This window comes from Trichechus manatus, unplaced genomic scaffold (assembly GCF_000243295.1).
Source record: "Trichechus manatus latirostris isolate Lorelei unplaced genomic scaffold, TriManLat1.0 scaffold00029, whole genome shotgun sequence".
Lineage (NCBI taxonomy): Eukaryota > Metazoa > Chordata > Mammalia > Sirenia > Trichechidae > Trichechus > Trichechus manatus.
Window position 1 is genome coordinate 11,679,841 of NW_004443965.1, and position 23,850 is coordinate 11,703,690.

The window sequence follows — 23,850 nt, forward strand, 5'->3', positions numbered from 1 at the left end:
GTGAAGTTGCCATTCTTTGTAATTCATTCATTGAACTCATGTTTACTGAACACTGTCCTAAGCCAAGTATTGTGCTAGGTGCTGGGAATACACCTTTGTCATCTTGTGTGTTACCCCAAATTTGGCTGATTGAATTTCTCTTATTTAGCACTGGGGTGCTGAGTCACTGGGTAAAATATTACTCTTGTATTATGTGAAATGGAGGTATGCTGATCCAAGTCATACTTTCATCCTTTTGATTTTAAGATTGACTAATGATTATAAAGCATTCAAATAATGAGCTAAGCAACAGCTCAGCAGTTGTTTTGGGTTCTAAGAAAGAGTTTTAGGGCTCACCTAGGCTATAATTTAGTGGAAATAAATGGCTGCTTGTGCTAAAGTGATAGGAACAAAATTACCAGCATCAAGTTACCATCAAATTATTGTAAAATTTTTCAGTTTTTCTGCATATTCTACTTTCTAGAGGTTGAATGCATTTTGTTGTGAATTGAATTGTGAACTATGCAATATTGGTTGCAGTATATTATTAGAATCTTTAAAATATATAATCTAATAATTTGAAAATATGACAAAAATATGTTTATTAAAGACATATATATAAAATAAACCTATTGTGAAGCCGTGCTTGTTGAGATAATTGTCTTTTTCCTCAGGAAAAAGATGCCTGCTTTCTGCAGCATATGTGGATAGCCAGAAATGGGAAGCAAGAGAAAAAGAACAATGTCATCTTGGTAGGTACCTGTTTGGGTATTATATGTGTCATTTTCAGTCACTGACATGTATATCATATATCCACATGATGTATATATGAAATGATGCCTTCATAATGATCCAACCCAGGTAAGCACATGGAGGATTGAGTCTTTAAAAGAATTAGATGGTTGTTTCACACATGACAAAATCATTTTCTCTGTCCTGCAAATTTTTGATATTTCATATTTGCCTTGACTAGTCTCCCTAAGTTATGTAAACAGTTATTTTCTTTCTTGTTTCTTCCATTCTTATCATATGCAGTTGATTCTTGTTATTTATAGTAGTTATGTTCTATGAAGTCTCTATGAGTGCTGAATTAGTGAATACTGAACCATTGCTCCCAGTGGAAATACAGGGTTAGGTTCTGTGAGACTCTGGTCACATTTTTGTCAACTGATAAGTATATAACCTTGTTTTGTATGTGTTTCTGTTTAAAGACACTCTATTTAATATATATTTTTGATTCATTAATATTGAGCTTATGACCAATAACACTATAATTAATGCTTGGATGAAGCTTATTTAACACATGTATTTTCCCCATAAGGCACATCACAGCCTTCTTGCACTTAGGAGCACTAGGCAGAACTTAAGCACCGTTTTAAACAGCAAAATCACCAATGAAAAGCACAAAAATGGGAAAAACATGACAGTAAGTAGACCAGGAAAAGGACACTTGTTTATAGTATGAGAGCTGAAACCAGAAGACAGAGTGGAATGTGCTCATTGGGTGACTCAAAATTTTTGCGTCTCTGCATGTCTTCAAATGACTGCCAAAGCACTGCAAATATTGATTTTGGGGTTATAGATAAATGTTAGTGAGTAGGCAAATTCACAAATACAGAAGCCATGAATAATGAGGATCGACTATAGCCTTTCTGTTTTACAGTCTCTGTAGAGAAAAATATATTTTATACTTTTCATCCTTTTTTATTGTCAGTCTCTTCATTTTTTTAACTCGTTTTGTAGTCTCAGAGCTCTCTTTGATTCTTCTCTATTACATCACAAGATGATGGATTTGAAGCAGTTCTATAATCTCTTATGAGCCAGTTAGAGAAGATAGTTGGCTAACATCTTCCCAGACAGAGGGCTCCTAATTAGTCATACTTTCATTTTCCTGTTCCCTATGCCAAATCACAAAGATACTGCAGCATTTCTTTGTGTTTATTTATTTTATTGTGCTTTAGATGAACATTTACAGAACAAATTAGTTTCTCATTAAACAATTAATGCACATATTGTTTTGTGACATTGGTTGCCAACCCTATGACATGTCAATACTCTCCCCTTCAACCTTGGGTTCCCCATTATCAGCTTTCCTGTCCCCTCCTGCCTTCTTATTCTTGCCCCTGGAAACTGGTGTGCCCATCTAGTCTCATTTTGTTTTACGCGCCTGTCTAATCTTTGGCTGAAGGGTAAACCTCAGAGTGACTTCAGTACTGAGCTAGAAAGGTGTCCGGGGGCCATACTCTCAGGGTTTCTCCAGTCTCTGTCAGGCCAGTAAGTCTAGTCTTTTTGTGTGTGTGTGTGAGTTAGAATTTTGTTTTACGTTTTTCTCCAGATCTGTCCAGGACCCTCTATTGTGATCCCTGTCAGAGCAGTCATTGGTAGTAGCCGGGCACCATCTAGTAGTGCTGGACTCAGTCTAGTGGAGGCTGTGGTAGTTGTGGTCCCTTAGTCCTTTGGACTAACGTCTCCCTTGTGTCTTTGGTTTTCTTCATTCTCCCTTGCTCCAGATGGGATGGGATCAGTGGGTTATCTTAGATGGCCGCTCACAAGCTTTTAAGACCCCAGGCACTGCTCACCAGAGTAGGATGTAGAACATTTTCTTTCTAAACTATGTTATGCCAGTTGAGTTAGATGTTCCCTGAGACCATGGTCCTCAGCCCTTAGCTCAGTAATTTGGTCCCTCAGGGAGTTTGGATGTGTCTGTGAGCTTCCATGACCTTTGACCTTGCCTTGGTCAGATTGTGCTGGCTTCCCCAACATTGTGTACTGTCTTACCCTCACCAAAGTTACCACTTATCTGTTGTCTATTTAGTGTTTTTCCTCCCCACCCCTCCCCTCCCCTCCCTCATAACCATCAAACATTGTTTCGTTTTTTGTGTAAACCTTTTCATGAGCTTTTATAATAGTGGTCTTATACAATATTTGTCCTCTTGTGGTTGGCTTATTTCAGTCAGCATAATGCCCTCCAGATTTATCCATGTTGTGAGATGCTTCGGAGATTCATCATTGTTCTTTATCATTACGTCATCATTGTTGTTTATCATTACGTGGTATTCCATTGTGTGTATGTACCATAATTTGTTTATCCATACATCTGTTGGTGGGCATCTAGGTTGTTTCCATCTTTTTGCTGTTGTGAATAATGTGCACCATTTCTTTTATAAAAAAACCAATACCTAAAAGAAATCACTGACCTTATGAGCACTTTGTAAAAATGTGTATACCTCAGACTTTTCATTCTGCCTGCCCTTTAAGAAATATAGCCTCATTAAAACCAAAAAAAACCCAAACCCATTGCCATCAAGTCGATTCCAACTCATAGCGACTCTGTAGGGTAGTAACCACTGTGCCACCAGGGTGCCATAGGTTTGAAAGACCAACCTTTCAGTTAGCAGCTGTCTGATTCTCACTAAAAAAGACCCAGCATAGACTTTTTATAATAAATGTTTTATAATGCTTTTCTTTTATTATCCTGAAATGCAATTTATGGATAATATAACTTATTTATGTATATCATAAAAATCAGTATAATTCCCGAACCATGATACAGAGATCCCTTTTGTGTGCATGGGGTCACCATGAGTTGGGGGCTGACGTGACAGCAATGAACAGCAACAACAAACAAGAAGTAATATGTGTTTCAATATATAAATAAATGCTTAGGCAAAACTATACTGAAAAAGCACAATGAAGTGGCTAGATGCTTGCATTTAAATGCAGAATCACTGTGAACATGACAGATACAAATGCAGATGGAGACAGATGTGTTGCACTGTCAAGTCCAAATACCAGGTGTCATGGTTTGAATTATGTCCCCTAAAAAATGTGTGTATCAGTTTGGCTAGGCCATGATTCCTGGTACTGTGTGATTCTCCTGTATGTTGTAAACCTGCCTCTATGATGTTAATGAGGGAGGATGGGTGGCAGTTGTGTTAGTAAGGCAGGACCTGATCTACAAGACTGGATTGTGTCCTGAGGCAATCTCTTGAGATGTAAAAGACGGAAGTGAGCAGTGAGACCGGGAGACTTCATACCATCAAGAAAGCAGTGCCCGGAGCAGAGCGCGTCCTTTGGACCAGGGTCCCTGCACAGAGAAGCTCCTAGTCCGGGGGAACACTGATGAGAAGAAGGCCGACAGAGAAAAAGCCTTTCACTGGAGCTGATGCCCTGAATTTGGACTTTTAGCTTACTTTGACTGTGAGGAAATAAACTTCTCTTCGTTAAAACCATCTACTTGTGGTATTTCTGTTGTAGCAGCACTGGATAACTAAGACACCAGGAGTGGTATGATCATGAGTGACATAATTTTGTTTACAAAATGGTAAACAACTCCTGATAAAGTTCTGAACGAATCAGTGTTTTCTTCCCTCAATTTACATGGTAGCTGATTTATGGAAGAGTGAGCTTATTTTCAAATTATTAAAAAAAACTGTGTTTTTATGCAAAATAGAATTTGTGTAGTTAAGTATAAAAAGGTTTTTTTTTTTTTAAATTGTACTTTAGATGAAGGTTTACAGAACAAACTAGTTTCTCATTAAACAGTTAGTACACATATTGTTTTATGACTTCCGTTAACAACCCCAGGATATGTCAACAATTCTCACTTCTTGACCTTGGGTTCCCTATTACCAGCTTTCCTGTCCCCTCCTGCCTTTTAGTCCTTGTCCCTGGGATGTTGTGCCCCTTTAGTCTCGTTTTGTTTTATGGGCCTGTCTAATCTTTGGCTGAAGGGTGCACCTCAGGAGTGACTTCATTACTGAGCGAAAAGGGTGGCCGGGGTCCATAATCTCAGGGTTTCTCCAGTCTCTGTCAGGCCAGTAAGTCTGGTCTTTTTTTTTTGGCGGGGGTTAGAAGTTTGTTCTACAGTTTTCTCCAGCTCTGTCCGGGACCCTCTGTTGTGATCCCTGTCAGAGCAGTCACTGGTGGTGGCCAGGCACCATGTAGTTGTGCTGGACTCAGTCTGGTGGAGGCCGTGGTAGATGTGGTTCATTAGTCCTTTGGACTGATCTTTCCCTTGTATCTTAAGTTTTCTTCATTCTCCCTTGCTCCTGAAGGGGTGAGACCAATGAAGTATCTTGGATTGCTGCTCACAGGCTTTTAAGACCCCAGACGGTACTTACCAAAGTAGAATGTAGAACATTTTCTTTATAAACTATGTTTTGCCAGTTGAGCTAGATGACCCCCAGGACCATGGTCCCCACAGCCCTCAGCCCAGCAGTTCAGTCCCTCAGGAAGTTTGGATGTGTCTATGGAGCTTCCATGACCTTGCCTCGTACAAGTTGTGGTGGCTTCCCCAGTATTGTGTACTGTCTTACCCTTCACCAAAGTTACCACTTATCTGTTGTCTATTTAGTATTTTTTTCCTCCCCACCCCTCCCCTCCCTCGTAACCATCAAACATTGTTTCTTTTTGTGTGTAAACCTTTTCATGAGTTTTTACAGTAGTGGTCTCGTACAATATTTGTCCTTTTATGATTGACTTATTTCACTCAGCATAATGTCCTCCAGATTCATCCATGTCATGAGATGCTTTGCAGATTGATCGTTGTTCTTTATCGTTGCTTAATACTCCATTGTGTGTATGTACCGTAATTTGTTTATCCATTCATCTGTTGATGGGCATCTAGGTTGTTTCCATTTTTTTGCTATTGTGAACAATGCTGCAGTGAACATGGGCGTGTGACGACTCATTTCTCTAGGACATATTTCTAGGAGTGGGATTGCTGGAGCATGTGATATTTCTATTTCTAGCTTTCTACGGAAGTGCCATACCATTTTCCATAGTGGATGTACCATTTTACATTCCCACCAGCAGTGTATAAGAGTTCTAATCTCCCCACAACCTTTTTTTTTGATAGTAGAAATGTCATAAATGGCATGGTAAATGGATAAATTTTTTAAGCTTTTTATTTGGAAATAATTCTGAACTTACAAAAAATTGCAAGAATAATACAAACATCACTTAACTACCCTTTACCCAGATTCACTTATTGTTATCATTTTGACTCATTGGTTTTTACTTTCTCATTCTCTGTATGCATATGCACTCTTTTTTTTAACCATTTGAGAGTTTGTTTTGTATATCATTGCCTTTTACTCATTAATTCTTCAGTGTACATTACCTGAGATGAGAATATTCTGTTATATAACTATAACACTGTGACCAATTTTAGTAAATTTAGCATAATATAATACTTTACTATTAATATCCCAATTTTGTCAATTGACCCAGTAATGTCTTTTATAGTATTTTCCCCTCCAGTGCAAGATTCAGCCTAGGATCACATATTGCATTTAGTTGCCTTGCCTCTTTAGTCTCTTTTCATCTGGAACAGTTCCTCTTCCTTTCTTATGACATTGACTTTTTTTTAAAGAAAATGGTCTTTTTTAAATAGAATGTTCCTCTTTTTTGGAGGAGCCCTGGTGGTGCAGTCGTGAAAGCTCTCATCTGCCAACCAAAAGGTCGGTGGTTTGAACCCACCAGCCGCTCTGAGGAAAACAAGATATGGCAGTCGGTTTCCATAAAGATTACAGCCTTGGAAACCCTAGGGGCAGTTCTTCTCTGTTGTGTAGGGTCGCTGTGAGTCAGATTGACTCATCAGCAGTAGGTTTGGTTCTCTTTTTTGAGTTTGTCTGATACTTCCTCATGATTAGATTCAAGTTATTGTGTCCTTCTCAGGGTATCACATCTGGAGACACATCTATCCATATGCCCTTACTGGTGATGTTGATCACCCAGTCAAGTGTATCTGATTTCTCCACTGGATAATTACTGTTTTTCTCTCTATTGACATATAGACAGTCTGTGGGGAGATACTTTAATACCATGCAGAAATATCCTGCTACTCCTCAAAAGATTTCCACTAGATTTAGCATCCATTGATGTTTCCTGCCTCAATCAATCTTTACTGTGATGGTTGCAAAAGGATGATTAGCAGTCATTCCACATGTACTAGTTAGCACTTAGTATTCTACTGTAAGCAAGAGTCCTCCCTTCTCTTTATTCCCTTATCTGTTATCAATATGGTCTTGTGGATTTATGGATTTTTTTCTAGTGATTATCATCCTTAATTATTTTGGTGGTCAGATTGTCCCAGATTTGGCCAGTAGGAGCCCTTTCAAGCTGGCTCCTGTCTTCTCTGTCTTTATTATTGAACTTCCTTACTTGCTGGCATAACGAGATATTCCTGGGCTCATCTCGTACCTTTCCTGCCCCGGCCCTGGGACCAACTATTTCTTCAAGAAGTCCTTGTTCCTTTTAGTGAGGAATGGTATTAAAAACCCAAGTTCTGGGTGCAAGGTATCCTCATTGCTACCGTGAAACCTTTGCTTCTCGGCCCATTCAGTGGACAGAGTTAGGAGAAAAATGTATGCATATATACATAAATATACATGCATGCATATACACATACATATATATTTTAGAAACAATGAGTTCACACCTATCCCTCCAATTCCAATTCATCTCCACAAGGTCTGCTTTGCCTTCCTGTATTCTATATTTGTATCTCCCTTCTTCCATTCTGAGACCCCTGGCTCCCAGCGGGGACAATCTTTTGATGTACGGGACAGTCAGGCATTGCGGGTTATCTAATTTGTCAATAATGCCCTCTAGTCTTTGTGACAGTCAAAAATATACCCACAAATTTCTAAAATGCCCCCTAGAGCCAATACTCCTTTTGGGAACCACTGTCCTCGTATTGAGACCAACATGGACCCAAATCTATTGCAAGGCTATTCTGTGCCCTGTATGAATCATAAGCAAAGTGCTATGGAAGTATCAGTTGCCGTTGAGTCAATTCCGAGCCACGGCAACCCCATGACCCTATGTGTCAGAGTAGAACTGTGCCCCCATAGAGTTTTCAATGGCTGGTTTTCCAGAAGTAGATTGTTGGGCCTTTCTTTCAAGGCACCTCTTGGTGGACTCAACCTCCAACGTTTTGATTAGCAACTGAGCACATTAACCAGTTGCACTACAGAGAAGAGAACGATGAATTCCTCAGAGCTAATTGTTAACACTTTTCTAGGTATAAAAGGAGGATTAGGAAACAATGAGACCACTGTATTTGGCACTTCAGCATTGCGTTGAGTCTAATGGTGGATAGAGTCAGTTCTCTGTTATTCAGAGACAAATCCAGGGGAACATTGTCAGGGATACCTGACTAGACAGCAGATGTTTGCCAAAGAATGCACATAATTCTGCTTATTCTGCAATGCAGAAATATCATGGAGGTAATTGTCTCATTTTCTCTGTTAAGACTAGTATACTTGGGAAAGCAGTACTGGCTATCATGTACTGATAATTCCCTTGCCACTGTGCCAGTTCTCTCTGCCTACAATATCCTAAGTCCTGAATCTCTATCCTGTCAGAATGGATGTTTCCTTCCCCTCTATTCTTACAGGACTTTGTACCTTCTCTATGCCTGTAATGTGAAGAGTCTGCACTTTGGAGGCCGATGTCCGGATTTGAATCCCAGCTGTGCCAGCTTTCAGCTATGTCACTTAACCTTGGCTTCTGTATCTATAAATTAGAGATGATGATAACGGCTGCCTCAGTCATATTATACATATATCTGGAAATATGATGAATGAGTGAGTGCTTGGGCCTCTTGATTTTACCCACTATATAAAAGGTGAAATAAGGTTTTTGAACTCAAGCTGCTTGACAGGAGAAGGCCTTTTGAAAGCGTCAGACTATTAAAACTAATTTTTCTACCATGGAAACCCGTTGCAGTGGTTGATTCCGACTCATAGCAACCATATAGGACAGAGTAGAACTGCCCCATAGGATTTCCAAGCAGCGGCTGTTGGATTCGAACTGCTTACCTTTTGGTTGGCAGCTGAGCTGTTAACCACTGTGCCACCAGGGCTCCTTTCTAACGTGTAGTAGAAAGTAATTCTGTTACTCTTCTCTTTAAAACAAAGAAAAACTTTTTCCTCTTAATGCAATATTACTACATGTGTTTCCTAATTTTTATTTACATCTTTGGGTTCAGATAATGGCAATTGATAAGTGAGGCAGAAAGCAGTGGTACGGGAGACGCGCCTGCCGCTGTATCCCTGAAGACTGGGCAGCAGATGGCAGTGTGGTCTATTCGGAAACGGCGCAGCCCGCTGCAAATCCAGCAGGGTGTATCAGCGCAGGTCCTCCGGAAAGCTCTCCGATGCGGGGATGTGCTCAGCATGTGGAGCGCTGTGATTGGACGTTGTGGCCAGGAGTACTGTGAGGTGCCTGGTGCGGGCTCGCTGATTGGAGGGAGGAAGGAGGACGATATGAGGTATTAACTCTGCCAGGCACCATTGGAGAGCATGAAGTGGGAGGGGTGGGGTGTAGGAAAGGGAAGGTGCCCAGTATGTGGGTGTGGGGCTTTGATTTGCTTAAGTGGTTTCACCTCAACGACGTTGATTACTGCGGAGGAAATATTCTTTCGGAATGAGGAGTGCCCTTCCAGGGAGCAAGTGCATTCTCTCTTCAGTCTCGTTAGTCGTTTTCTGCTAGAGCTTTTTGGGGATGGCTAATGGGGACCTGTCCAGTCCGCAGTTTAAGGGGAATTTATTACTACCAAGATCTTGATTGACACCGGTAGTGGTATTGCTGTAGCTACACCGCAGTCAAGGGGCCAAGCGGGCCATGAATGCAGAGCCAGCCCTTTTACATAAAGTCAAAATGCAGCCTTCCTTTAGTGCTGGTCTTATGTCATGTTCTGTGCTAAGCATGTCACAGGCACCATCTCATTCAATGCTCACAACAGCCGCCTAAAGTAGCTTCTATTATATTCCAGATTGTGACATTTGCTTGGATTTGCTTGGGGTCATAGTATTCAGTTGCTTTTCTGCTCAAAAATAGCTTTCTCAGTGATCGCTGTAGTACCTGAAATTCTGCCATAGCATCTTTTCTTTCCATTAAGGCAGTGGATATCTTTCTTTGTTTTAAATACTTTTTTATTGCAGTATAATATATATACTGAAAAGTGCACAAATCATAATGCATAGATTGATGAACTATCACAAAGTGAAAAAACCTGTGCAAGAAATAGAACATAGCATCCAGAAGCCCTTCTCAGTCACTACCCCCATTCTTCTCTTCAATGGTAACTACTATCCTGACTTCTGCTACCACAGGTTAATTTTCAAAAATGTTTTATAATAGAAAATTTAAAACATACGTAAGTACAGAGAATAGTATAAGGAATCCTCTTTACCCATCACTTGATTTTCAACAATTATCAGTTCATAGACAACTTTGGTATCATTTCTACCTCCACTCATTCCCCTATCCCGACCTATTGGATTATTTTGAAGCAAATCCCAGACAGCGTATCATTCATAAATAATTCAGTATGTATCTCGAAAAAATAAGGACTTTTTTTTATCATTATCCCATCTAAAATATTAATAACCCCTTAAATACCATCAGATATCCAGTCAATATTGAGATATCCCCAATTGTCTCATAAATGTTTTTGTAAATAATTTATTTGAATCAGGATCCAAATTTAAAAAACCCGAAAACCAAACCTGTTGCCATCGAGTCAATTTTTGACTCATTGTGATCCTATAGGACAAAGTGGAACTGCCCCATAGGGTTTCCAAGGCTACAGTTTTTATAGAAGCAGACTACCACATCTTTCTCTCGTGGAGAGGTTGATGGATTTGAACCACTGACCTTTTGGTTAGCAGCCAAGCTCTTAACCCATTGTGCCACCAGAGCTCCTTATATAAAAATAGAATAGTATGATGAGCCGCTGTGTACTATCACCCAGCTTCAGCAGTTAGCAGTTTCCTGCCATTTTTGCTTCAATTCCCCAGCCCCTACGTGGTTACTTTTCAACAAAACCTAGTTATCAGATCATTTTATCTGCATTTTGATATGCACCTTTAAAAGATACCCCACTGCCATCGAGTCGATCCTTACTCATAGTGACCCTGTAGAACAGAGTATAATTGCCCCATACGGTTTCCAAGGCTGTAAGTCTTTATGGAAGCAGACTACCACATCTTTCGCCTGTGGAGCGGCTGGTGGGTTCAAACTACCCACCTTTCAGTTAGCAACCAAGTGCTTTAACCACAGTTCCACCAGAGCTCCTTCTAAAAGATAAAGATTTGTTAAAAATACAACTATAATACCATTCTCATATCTAATAATTAGTAACTCCTAACATTATTAAATATCCAGTCAATGTTCGCATTTCCCCAAGTGTCTTATAAATTTTTTTGAAAATTTACAGCTTGTTGAAATGGGATCCAGATAAGATCCATACATTGCAGTGTGTTGAGATATCTCTTAAATGTCTTTAAATCTATAGGTTTTGCTCTCCCTTTGTTGCAGTTTATTTGTTGAAACAACCAGGTCTTTTGTCCTGTAGAGTTTTCTACATTCTGGATTTGCTGATTTCATTCCTATGGTGGTACTTAACATGTTTCTCTACCTTCCTTCTATCCTTTATTACCTGAAAGATTTTTATAAGAGAATTTTCTTTCATCAGCAATGTAGCTAACCTGAGGTACAGTTCGTACAGAAAAGGCAGTTTTCAAATTAATGAGTTGGTTCCCCAGTATCCTCCAAAGGTGATCAGTGAGGTTTTTCTTTAATTCATGAACACATGGATTTAAGCATTTGAGGTATTTTAATCCATTGCAGTTGATTTTTTCTTTTTTTAATTGGTAGAATATTTGTTCTCCAACTGTGCTCTGCGGAACCGTGGGAGTTCTTGAGCTTTCCAACTTCAGTCAGATTTAAGTTTTTGACTGTTTATGTGCCAAACTTCCCTTTGGCTAAAATAAACACTGAATTCAAGCATTGCCTCTGAAATTTCTCCATTAACATGCAAGTATATTGGAGAGGTGCAATGGTTAAGAGCTAGGGCTGCTAACCAAAAGGTCAGCAGTTCAAATCCACCAGCTGCTCCTTGGAAACCCTGTGGGGCAGTTCTTCTCAGTCCTATAGGGTCACTGCAAGTCGGAATCGACTCGAGGGCAACGCGTAAGAGGTAGAGTGAAGGTTATCGGCATTAACCAAGTAGTAGCTATTGAATTACAGGATAGAGCCCTCAGTGAACAGGACACAGGAGAAAAACCATTCTGGAACACTGGGTAAGGTGAAGACCGGAGGGCAGGCCTGATGGGGTCCTTCAGAGCCCTGAGTTGTGGGGAGGGGTGGATGTGACCTTTGCCTTAAGTTTGCTTGAGTTAGCCTGTAGGGGTCAAGGGCCCAGGTGACTTGAGTTGAATTAGATTCATGATGATCCCTACTGAACTAACTATTTCATTGCTAATTTTTTTGGTTTATGAATTATCACAAAATAAGGGACATCTTTTGATTCGGTTTGCTGTTCTTTTTAAACTCCCTGTCCAAATCGAAAGAGAGTATTATACCATCGACACATTTGAATCCGGGTAGAAACTGAGCACTGTAGTCCTCTCTAACAGACATTTCTCCCATTAGCTGAGGTTTAGTTTTGCTGTGTCATTTCAGTGGTGGAGATTTTTGGCTTAGTGCAGTAATTTTTCAAATCCTGCTGCTGGGCCTGATGGAGATGTTCTGAAGCCTGCTTTCTAACTTTTGTCAGGTCGATACTTGCATCCCTGTGACATCTGTTCATTTACTAGATTTCATATTTACCATCTGCTGGCTATTCTGGAGATGGGACTGACTTGTCCTTCTTCACTGCCATTTACTTAGTATATATGTACACAAAGCTTGCTTTCACATTTTTCCTTTACTGGATCCATTTGCTTTAAAGCTTCTAGTGACAAACAAATAGAAAGAAACCTAAAAATCTATATCCAAATTGATTCCTGTATTAGATTTTCCCACTTCCTTTTATTTTATGCATGCTATAGTTAGTGTTTGTCTTTTAAAATATGGTAAACAAAAATATAATTTCAGCCTATGTTTTGTTTTCCAAGGCCACTTCTAGGAAGTGCAATAATAGCTTGTATGTAGTTCTTTATTACATAAATTAGACAAGATGCATGTATGGCCATAACTGAGAGCTTAGTGTTGACTGAATGGGTAAAGGTAATGTACAGTTACATTAGAAATCATGAAAAACTGAGATTGTCTATGATTTCTCACCTGAAGCTCAGAGGCCTGTGCTCCATCTTTCTTATAGTGACCTTCCTCATCACAACTTTAGCATACAGATCTTATAAAAGGCTCCTTTTACAGCACCTCTCTACTACTAGTTTTGTCAGGTTTAAGGAGATTACCATTTTCTTTTTGAGAATTTTATGGACTTTAAAGGTGTATTATTTTGATATACAACACATTAAAATTATCTTCTGTAATATAATGACCCACCTAATCTGTGAAAATAATGCTGTTTGTCTTTACGTTTATTGTGTCTGATGTTAACATAGCTTGCATCAGCTTTTTTTGACTAGTTTGTCTAGTATATTTTTCCATGAATTTAGTTTCAACTCTTCTGTGTCCATGTTTTATATAGCTAGATTTTATATTTTTAACCAAGCCAACAATCATTACCTTTTAACTAGAAAGTGTATTTACATTGTCATTTTATGATTAGTAATGTAAGTAGATTTATTTCTGTCATTACTTTGTGAATTGCCCTGTCTCGTTTGTTTTTATATGTGTGTTTTTTTAACCCCTCCATTGGTCTGGAAATTATATACTCTTCTAAAGGTGGTTATCCTATAACTTTTAATATACATATTTAACTTAAATTCTGATGTTAATCACATTCTACTATCCTTTAGATAGTATATTTAGATAGCATCACACAGACACACCCCAACCATATATTACCATCTAATCTTCAAGTTTTAGCATTAAACAAGAAAAACACAAGACAGTGGATTTTTTCCCCCTGGATTTACCCATATTAACTAATTTATTTGCTCACCATTCTTTCTAGCATCTCAAGTCTACCTTTAGGGGTCATTTTCCTTCTTCCTAACACACATCCTTTAGAAGTCCCTTTAGTGGTTGTTGCTGGTAAATTCTCTGTGGTTTTTGTTTTTTTTTTTGGTCTAAAAATATCTGTAGTTTGCCCTTATTCTTCAAAGATAGTTTTGCTAGGTGTATGATTTTAGGTTGATAGTATTTACTCTCAGCACTTTGAACATTTTCTGCCTTCCATTGTTCCTACTGAGAAAACACCTGTTGGTATAATTATGTTTTCTTTGTAAGTTATCTTCCTTCTGGCTACTTTTAAGATCCCCTTATTCTTCAGTTTCACTGTAATGTATTATGATATGGCTTTAATTTTACTTATTTGACTTGATTTTATGTATTTCCTGAATCTGAGAACCCATGTCTTTTATCAAATCTAAAAAATTATCAGCCACTATCTCATCGTGTATTATTTTTCCCCGTTCTCTTTATTAACTTCTTTTGGGAATTCAATCAGATGTATATTAGACCTTCTTATTCTGTCTTCTATGTCTTCTAACTCCTCTTTCATATTTTCCGTCTTTATATGTCTTTGCTGATTCTGGATAATTTCTTCAGATCTACCTTTCAGTTTACTAATTCTTGCCTCACTTGCTCTTTAACTTATGTATAGAGTTTCTGTTTTACAGCTTTGCTGAGGTATACTTTATATCCAATCAACTGTACGTACTACATTTAAAGTGTACAATCTGATAAGTTTTGACATAGCACATGTGTATATGTCCTTGAAATAATCACCACAATTAAGATAATTAACATATATGTCACCCCCAAAGTTTTCTCCTACTTTTTTCTAATCCTGCCATCCTACTTTTTCCCTCCTCCCGAAAGTCCCTAGGCAACTACTGAAATGTTTTCTGTCACTATAGTTTAGTTTGCATTTTCTAGAATTTTATGTAAATGCAGTCAGTCATACAGTAGGTAGTATTGTTTTGTTTGGTTTCTTTTACTCTGTGTTTACTTTTCCTAGGTTCCTGAGACCACTTTCAGATCAAGACAACTTTAAACAATATTCTCAGTTTGGTATATTTTGAATCACATAACCAAACACCAATTGCCATCGAGTCAATTCTGACTCATAGTGACCCTATAGGACAGAGTAGAACTTCCCCATAGGGTTTCCAAAGAGTGGCTGGTGGATTCGAACTGCTGTTCGTTTGGTTAACAGCTGTAGCTGTTAACTACTGCTCTACCAAGGCTCACATTGGAAGTGTGAATTAGTAACCTAAAGAGGCATTTGGGCTGACTTTAGTTTAGAGAAACCTCAGGGGACAACTATACTTGCTGTTTGTTTACCTTTGCAAGGTGCATTTTCTTGTAGTTCACCTTTTTACTATAGGTATAGCCCTAGGTGGTCCTGGCTTTACTTAAGGATCTCTGAAACAGCTTCTCAACTTACAAAGGCCTCGGTTTTATCTTTTGTCCCCCACAAGCCATTAAAATCAAAGGTCTCTGTCACTGGAGATCTGCAGACCCTCTTAGGGTAGCTGCTACCCTCAGTATTCCCTTAGATACTCAAGACTTGTGTTCCCACTTACCTTTGGCCTCTGATAATTATATCTGCCTTCTAGAAAGCTCAGTCATATATTTGAAAAAAAATTTTTTTCAGTATTTTATTAAGCTGTTTTATTTTTAGTGTAGGAGAATTTTTTTAAAATGATACTTAGTCCACCTTATTCCAGAAACAGAATTCCATTAAATATCCTCTCTGAGCTAAGCAGCAATATCAAAGACTTATTTTGTGTTCCCTCTGTGGTCATTCTCAAACATAATTGACTCTAGTACTTGATTGGCTTGATCACAATCTCCTGGGGCAGTTGTTTAAAATTTTGGATTCCCATGGCCTCACCCCAAACCTGTGGAATCAGAATCTCTCTCTAGGCTCTAGATGTGAGGCCTAGGAATCTAATATTTTACGTCCTTAGATCATCAATGGTATTGTTGCCTTTAAACGAGAAGGGCATTTATATACATTTATTATATGTATATTTATATGGAGAGATATGTAGATGCACATATGTAAAGTATACTCATTTCATTTTCTGGGCATACTTCCATATTGTCTGTACAGCTTAAGTTTTGTTAAATGAAAAATTAAAACTTCAGATCAGTTTTCCCATTTAGTCTTTGTTGTCCTCAACCACCAGCTGCAATATATATTCCTAAGTAGTTGAGTAACAGGCAAGAAAGCATGTCGTTTGGCACATCCCTTAAACAAAACCTGTACGTCTGATGGCCCTTACTGAAACATGAAGTGTCACTTTGCCGAAGCAGAGTCCAGAAGCCTGCAGCGCTGCCCTGTGTGGCGCAGCTGCCCCAGCTTCACTGACCATCCCTGCTCTGTGCAGTTTTCTGCCTCATTCATCACATCAGTGCTCTAATGTGCAGTGATTGGTCACATATTATATTTAGCAGCAAACCTTTCTCTGACTCACAATATGCAAATGTTATTCATCAGATGCTGGTTCTGCAGCTGTTGTCTTTTTGAGGTCCTAGCCGATTTCACTTGACTGAAGGTGCCTTGGTGTGAAGATGCCTTGGTGTGAAGGATTAAAACGGAATCTTGAGTTAGCACAGACAGAGGTGACCAGTGAAGCTAACTCAACCCAATGTTTAGTTATACATTTCTATGCTACGTGAAACTCATGAGGAAACAGTCCTGTGTGATTTTAATTAAATCAGTAGATCCTTATCTTGCTTTTTTTGTTAAGGCATAAACTTTGAGTATAAGCGAACTGATTCCATATATTGCCTATCATCTCAAAACAACAGCCTTTATTACGAAGTGATCATAAAGATTCGGTGTCATTAGAGAGCTGTTTAATATCTGTTTTGTGAGCAAGTAGATTTAACAGTATTAATTTGCCTTATTGTGAACAGGTTTTAGGGACTTGTTTTTTTTTTTTTTTTTTTTTGAATATTCTTCAATAACCCGGCATCAATCCCTTTAAGATAGTAAAAAAAAAAAAAAAAACACTGATTACTTTTGCATTATATCAGGTTTTAGGGGTTTCGCAAAATTGTTTCCCCTAGTAGCTACTGAGTCATTGAGAGAATTGCCCTAGGGAACCTGTTGCTATCAAGTCGATTCTCACTCAGAGCGACCTCCAGAGAGACTGGTGGGTTTAAACCTCTGACCTTTCAGTTAGCAGCCTGCCACTTAACCACTGCGCCACCAGGGCTCCTTCCCTAGGAGAGAGGAAAAAAAATGGTTAGAATTTTAAAAAAGTGTAGTTACATTACAGTGCTAAATGCACAGCAATAGGTCTTCAACAAAAACTTTTTAATCGATTGCCTCTTGAGTGTCTCCTTATTGCTTAGTACTAATTTTTTCCACCAAGGAGTAAAAAATAACTTGGAAATCCAAGCAGTTATTTTTCCTCCCTCCCTTTTTCTCCTCCTTCCCTCTCTTTCTTCCTTCCTTTTGTTCATTTCTTTAGATATTTATCGAGTGCCTTTTATGGCACTTTTCTTGGGACTGAGAATATATCAATAAATTAAGTTCTTGCCTTTGTGGATTTTACTTCTAGTGTAAGAGACAGAAGAAAAAAGAACCCTGCAAACCAGATTATGTAGACATTTGTTTGTCATAAAAATATTTTGGATTTTATCATAAGTATGATGAGAAATCATTGGCTAGTTAGACAAAAGAATGACAGGATCTGATTGAACTTTTAAAAGGATCAGTCGGACTGTGTAGAGGGTAGAGACAATAACTGAAGCAAAGAGAGAAAGATTGATAGCTTAGCAGTGGAGGTGATGAGAAATACATCTTTATAGTAGAGTCTATAAGTTTGCCAACGGATTGGTTATAGATTGTGAAAAAGAACAGGGGTCAAGAATGACATCTAGGTTTTTGGCCTGAGTAAACCAGTTAATGTTGCCATTTATGAGGTGAGAAAGCTTGGGGAAAAGCCAGTTTGGGGTGGAAGGTTGGGGAATTAAGGGGATATGTCATGTTTAGATAGATACCTATTAGATGCCCAAATGGAGATGCTACCTCTGCAGTTGGAAATACAAGCCTAGAGTTAAAGGCAGAAATCAGGGTAGGCATATCTACATATGGAATCTGAGATAAAAGTGTAATTTCAGGAATACCAAGTATTCCTACGAATGTTCTGCTAAAATGAGCCAAAATAGGAACAGTTCAGGCTGAGAATCATTAAAGGTAGCCAGGGTGCCTTTCTGGTTGGTTCAGAGAATGTTTAAAACTCATCTGATAAATTTTAATTTTTTTTGAATAGCTGGTATGTTTACCTGGTTCACAGTACAAGGAATAAATGTGTAAGCAATCAAGAGGCTCCCTCCCTTGACTTCCTCCCTTGGCACTTACTTGTGTCTCCTTTCAGAGGTACTTCATTGATCTGTTTTTTAAAAAACTGAATATATCCTAGGATTTTTCAATAATCCTTACTCCAATTAATCATTTTTTAAATGTTCCTAATATTCCTTTATTGTCTTTAATTTATATAAAATATAATTTCTAAAAAAGAATAAGAAAGAGCATCTGTTTTAATACTAATTTCATAATGTTGGCCACCACCTGGCATGAGTTGTATCTGTTAGATTTTTCTCAGGAAATATGTATATTTAACAAGGTTCTTTTTTTCTTCTTTGTCTTCTCAGCTGATCTAGCATCTTTAATGGATAAAACATATGAGAGAAAGTTGCCTGTTAGTTCTTTGACAATATCACGGGTAAGAAAATTTAAATATATATATTTTAAAAGAAGAAAAAGGAAGAACGGAAGAAAGGCTCTGTATATAGATGAGGCTGTATAAATAAACAATACCCTTTATAGGAAATATTTTTCCAGAGTATGTTATGTCTTTGCAGTTACTAATAGATATTTTATGCTGAGGTAGTGTCATGGATTGAATTGTGTCCCCCAAAAATATGTGTGTCAATTTGGCTAGGCCATGATTCCCAGTATTGTATGTTTGTCCACCATTTTTTCATCTGATGTGATTTTCCTATGTGTTGTAAATCTAATCTCTATGATGTTAGTGAGATGGGATCAGTGGCAGTTATGTTAATGAGGCAGGACTCAATCTACAAGATTGGATTGTGTCTTAAGCCAATCTCTTTTGAGATATAAAAGTGAGAAGTGAGCAGAGAGACATGGGGACTTCATACCACCAAGAAAGAAGCACTGGGAGCGTGGTGTGTCGTTGGACCCAGGGTCCCTGCGCTGAGAAGCTTCTCATCCAGGGAAAGATTGATGACAAGGACCTTCCCCCAGAGCCAACAGAGAGAGAAAGCCTTCCCCTGGAGCTAGTGCCCTGATTTCAGACTTCTAGCCGTTTAGACTGTGAAAGAATAGATTTCTCTTTGTTAAAGCCATCCACTTGTTTTTCTGTTATAGCAGCACTAGATAACCAAGACAGGTAGCAAATTTCTTTGGCTGAATTAAAATGTAATAAATTTACCAGACTCTGATGTCAGTAATCACTGTTCTGTGTCTGATTTATCTTAATATTTTTCCAAGATATGATACTCTGCTCTATTATACCATGATTTTTTTTAAAAAGCTGATGCATTTTTTCAAAGTAATATTTACTTGTTAATATTAGAAGTGTTTTTGTTAGCTGAGAAGGTCTATAAAGAATGCATGTTAATGTTAAGCTGCTGCAGAGTGAAGGAGAGGGAAATAATATTAGGCTAAGAATCAGGAATAGTAATTGATAGTAGCCATTATTTAACACCTTCTATGATAACTATGGAAACCCTGGTGGTGTAGTGGTTAAGAGCTACAGCTGCTAACCAAAAGGTCTGCAATGTGAATCCACCAGGCGCTCCTTGGAAACCATATGGGGCATTTCTTCTATGTCCTGTAGGGTTGCTATGAGTTGGAATCGACTCAACGGCAGCGGGTTTGGTTTTGGTTTTTATGCCAACTATTGTACTAGGTTCTTAATGTGTTATCTCTATTAATTCTAACAGTAGCCATTTGAGATAAATATTATTATCTCCATTTTATAGATAAGGCTCCAAATGATTAAGTAACTTATCCAAGTTCGCACAGTTCGTAAGTGGAAAAGTTGGAGTTCAAACCCAGATCTCTGTGACATCAAAGTTCTTTTCTGATGACTCCCTCAAATATATCTTCTCTTGTCTTTACCATGAATTTACTTTGTGACATTGAGTAGCAAGGCCTCCCTCAATTTCCTCCTTTCCAGTATGGGGACATTAGCAGGGCTTTGAACTGGTTTGAACCAGTTCAGTCATGGCCCACGAAATGAAACCAGAAGAGACCTGAATTTTTAAAATTTGAGTGATCCAGAACCATAATCAGAACAGGAGGAATTACGGGTTGAAGCCCTGGAATGGGAGACTTGGAAGAGGCGTGGTGAGCTTTTTCAGGAGCCTGATGCATGAGATTGGGTTATTGCCAGGACTGAGGACAGCGACACACATTCAAAGCTATGCGGTGGACCTTTGAGTGGGGCGCAGCTATTTCGGACTCAATGCAAAATCCTAAGGGCAGGAGATTTGATTGCTATGCAACGCGTACTCTGCCCTTGTTTTCTAAGAGAGAGATTCAGTTTCTACCAGGGCTTTGGCCCATAATTTTTCCCACTCTGGTTATGGTTCAGGTTCACCCAAATTTTTAAAATTCAGATCTGTTCCAGTGTCACTTCCTCAGCCATGACTGAATTGGGAGGAACTGGTTTGAAGCTCTGGACATGAGTATCTTCGTAAGGATGATGTGATGCTAAAATGAAATCTTGGTTGTGAAAGCTCTTTGTAGAAATTAATGGCACCGTAAAATTTAAAGTATTGCATTATTTAGAAGAGGGAAAAGAAACTATCTCCTTTTTCATTTCTGGTCTTACCCTTCTGCCTCTTGCTATTATAGTCTCCTTTTAATAGGAAAATATTTTAACTAGATCATAACCTAAATTTTTATAGACTCATATTCTAAGATTGGAGGGAACCTGAAAGGCCACTGGTTCATCCCTTCCATGACAGATAAAACCCTATATGTTGTAATATCTGATACTTGTTTAGATAATACGTCAAAGTGTAAAGAGCTTTCACATAAATTTTCTCATTGGCGCCTTATAGTCTTTAGAGTAGGTGCCTTTATCCTGCTTATGCTGATGAAGAAACTAAGTCCCAAAGGGGCTATGCTGTCAGTTTATGCCACACAGTAGGTAATCAGCAGAGCTGGTTTTCAGTCTCAGGTCCTGTGTTTGAATCACATTTTATCTGTCCTTTAATGGGAGAGGGAAAGTATTCTAAATCAAATCCATAGGTCCCCTGTTGTATTCCCTCTCCCTCTTTGTGAAGTTTTAATTTTATTCCCAGCATGCATCATCTCCTACTTGATCTTTTTTGCCTCTGAATCTCTACTTCAGGGTAGAATCAATCCTTGGAATAGCCCTTTCTATTTGTTTATTTGGTCTGTAGTTAGAGAATATACTCAGGAGTGTTATAGTATGAAGGGAGATTTTGTTGGTAGAGAAATCAGAGATTGACTGGTTCTTAAGCAGAACTTAGAGTAGAAAAAATGATGACACGATTGAATTCTTGGGTGAAAATTTGAGTTTTTGTCCCCTGGGCCATGTTTTTTCAGCCATCAGAGTCTTCATCCTTTCAGCCATTGTGTTCCGATGTATTTAGAGCATGGAATGTAGACGGAAGATAAAAAGATACTAATGACTATAAACATAACCAGTAAAAGAGCTGAACAGAAGATTTCAAAGGGTAGCTGGCAAAGACAGTAAAGTATTATAATGACATGTGCAAAGACCTGGAGTTAGAAAACCAAGAGAAGAACACACTCAGCATTTCTCAAGCTAAAGGAACTAAAGAAAAAATTCAAGCCTTGAGTTGCAATAGTGAAGGATTCTATGGGCAAAAAATTGAACGACAGAGGAAGCATCAAAAGCATATGGAAGGAATACACAGAGTCACTATACCAAAAAGAATTGGTTGATGATCAACTATTTCAGGAGGTAGCATATTATCAAGAATCGATGGTACTAAAGGAAGAAGTCCAAGCTACACTGAAGGCATTGGTGAAAAACAAGGCTTCAGGAATTGATGGAATACGCTGAGATGTTTCTACAAAGGGATGCAGGCTGGAGGTGCTCACTCATCTATGTCAAGAAATTTGGAAGACAGCTACCTGGCCAACCAACTGGAAGAGATCCATACTTGTGCCCATTCCAAAGAAAGGTGATCCAACAGAATGCAGAAATTATCAAACAATATTATTAACATCACATACAAGTCAGTTTTGCTGAAGATAATTCAAAAGTAGTTGCAGCATTACATCGACAGAGAACTGCCAGAAATTCAAGCTGGATTCAGAACAGGACGTGGAAAGAGGGATTTCATTGCTGATGTCAGATGGATCCTGGCTGAAAACAGAGAATACCAGAAAGATGTTTACCTGTATTTTATTGACTATGCAAAGGCTTTCGACTGTGTGGATCATAACAAATTATGGATAACGTTTTGAAGAGTGGGAATTCCAGAACACTTTATTATGCTCATGTGGAACCTATACATAGACCAAGAGGCAGTCTTTCAAACAGAAAAAGGGGATATTGCATGGTTTAAAATCAAGAAAAGTGTGTTTCAGAGCTGCATCCTTTCACCATACTTATTCAGTCTGTATGCTGAGCAAATAATCTGAGAAGCTGGACTGTATGAAGATGAATGTTGCATCAGGGTTGGAGAAGACCCATTAACTTGTGATATGCAGATGATACAGCCTTCCTTGCTGAAAGTAAACAGGACTTGAAATACTGATGAAGATCAAAGACTACAGCCTTAGTATGGATTACACTTCAACATACAGAAAACAAAAATTCTCACAACTGGACCATAACGAACATCATGATAAACAGAGAAAATATTGATGTTGTCAAGGATTTCATTTTACTTGGATCCACAGTCAACGCCCATGGATGCAGCAGTCAAGAAATCAGATTACGTATTTCACTGAAGAAATCTGCTGCAAAAGACCTCTTTAAAGTGTTAAAAAGCAAAGATGTCACCTTGAAAACTAAAGTACACCTGACCCAAGCCATGGTATTTTCAGTTGCCTCGTATGAGTGTGAAAGCTGAGTAATGAGTAAAAAGACCAAAGAAGAATTGACGCCTTTGAATTATGGTGTTGGCAAAGAATATTGAATATACCATGGACTGCCAGAAGAATGAACAAATCTGCCTTGGAAGAAGTACAGCCAGAATGCTCCTTGGAAGCAAGGATGGCAAGACTTCATCTCACATACTTTGGACATGTTATCAGGAGGGACCAGTCCCTGGAAAAGGATATGATGCTTGGTAAAGTAGAGGGTCAGTGAAAAAGAGGAGGACCCTCAATGAGATGGATTGACTGTGGCTGTAGCAGTGAGTTCAAACATAGCAGTGATTGAGAGGATGACACAGGACCAGGCAGTGTTTCCTTCTGTTGTACATAGGGTCACTATGAGTCAGAACCAGCAATGTCCCCTAACAACAACAGTTATAAATACAGCAAGAGGAACTCTCCTTTTGTTCTGAGCAAGGTTCATGTGTAGCTTTCAATCAATTTTTCTGTTCAAGGTTGTTATATTCTTTGTTTGCATTAGCATAAAAGGGTTTTAAGGATGGAGCCACAACACGTGGACATTGTGTGCTAGGCAGGAACATTGTTCGGTAAGCATGAACGTTGTTCGAATAAAATGCGTGTTTTCTCTTCATTAAGTTCAATGTGTCAACTAGGCCCAATATATGGCATAATTGGTACTCAACCAAGGATTTCTTTTTCTCTCTTTTAGTTTGTGGACAACATTTCATCTCGAGAAGAGATAGACCATGCAGAGTATTACCTTTACAAGTAAGTTTTGTATTTCAGTTAGCTATATTCTCATAATATGGATCTTTGCAAACAGTTATCTTCATCTTGCTGGTTAAAATATTGATGGCGAAATATGTAAATATCAGAAGACCCTTGGT

The 23,850-nt window shown here is 38.5% G+C and overlaps 1 protein-coding gene across 1 annotated transcript in view; it reads left to right on the top strand.

Annotated features, from left to right (window-relative positions):
- Positions 1-23,850, top strand: part of MRPS27 (mitochondrial ribosomal protein S27) — a 100,114-nt gene that overhangs the window by 4,518 nt on the left and 71,746 nt on the right. Inside the window, exons 2-4 of the mRNA XM_004374507.2 lie at positions 654-731; positions 18,523-18,593; positions 23,673-23,731. Coding sequence (XP_004374564.1) covers positions 654-731; positions 18,523-18,593; positions 23,673-23,731 — 208 coding nt within the window. The remainder of the gene's footprint in view (positions 1-653; positions 732-18,522; positions 18,594-23,672; positions 23,732-23,850) is intronic.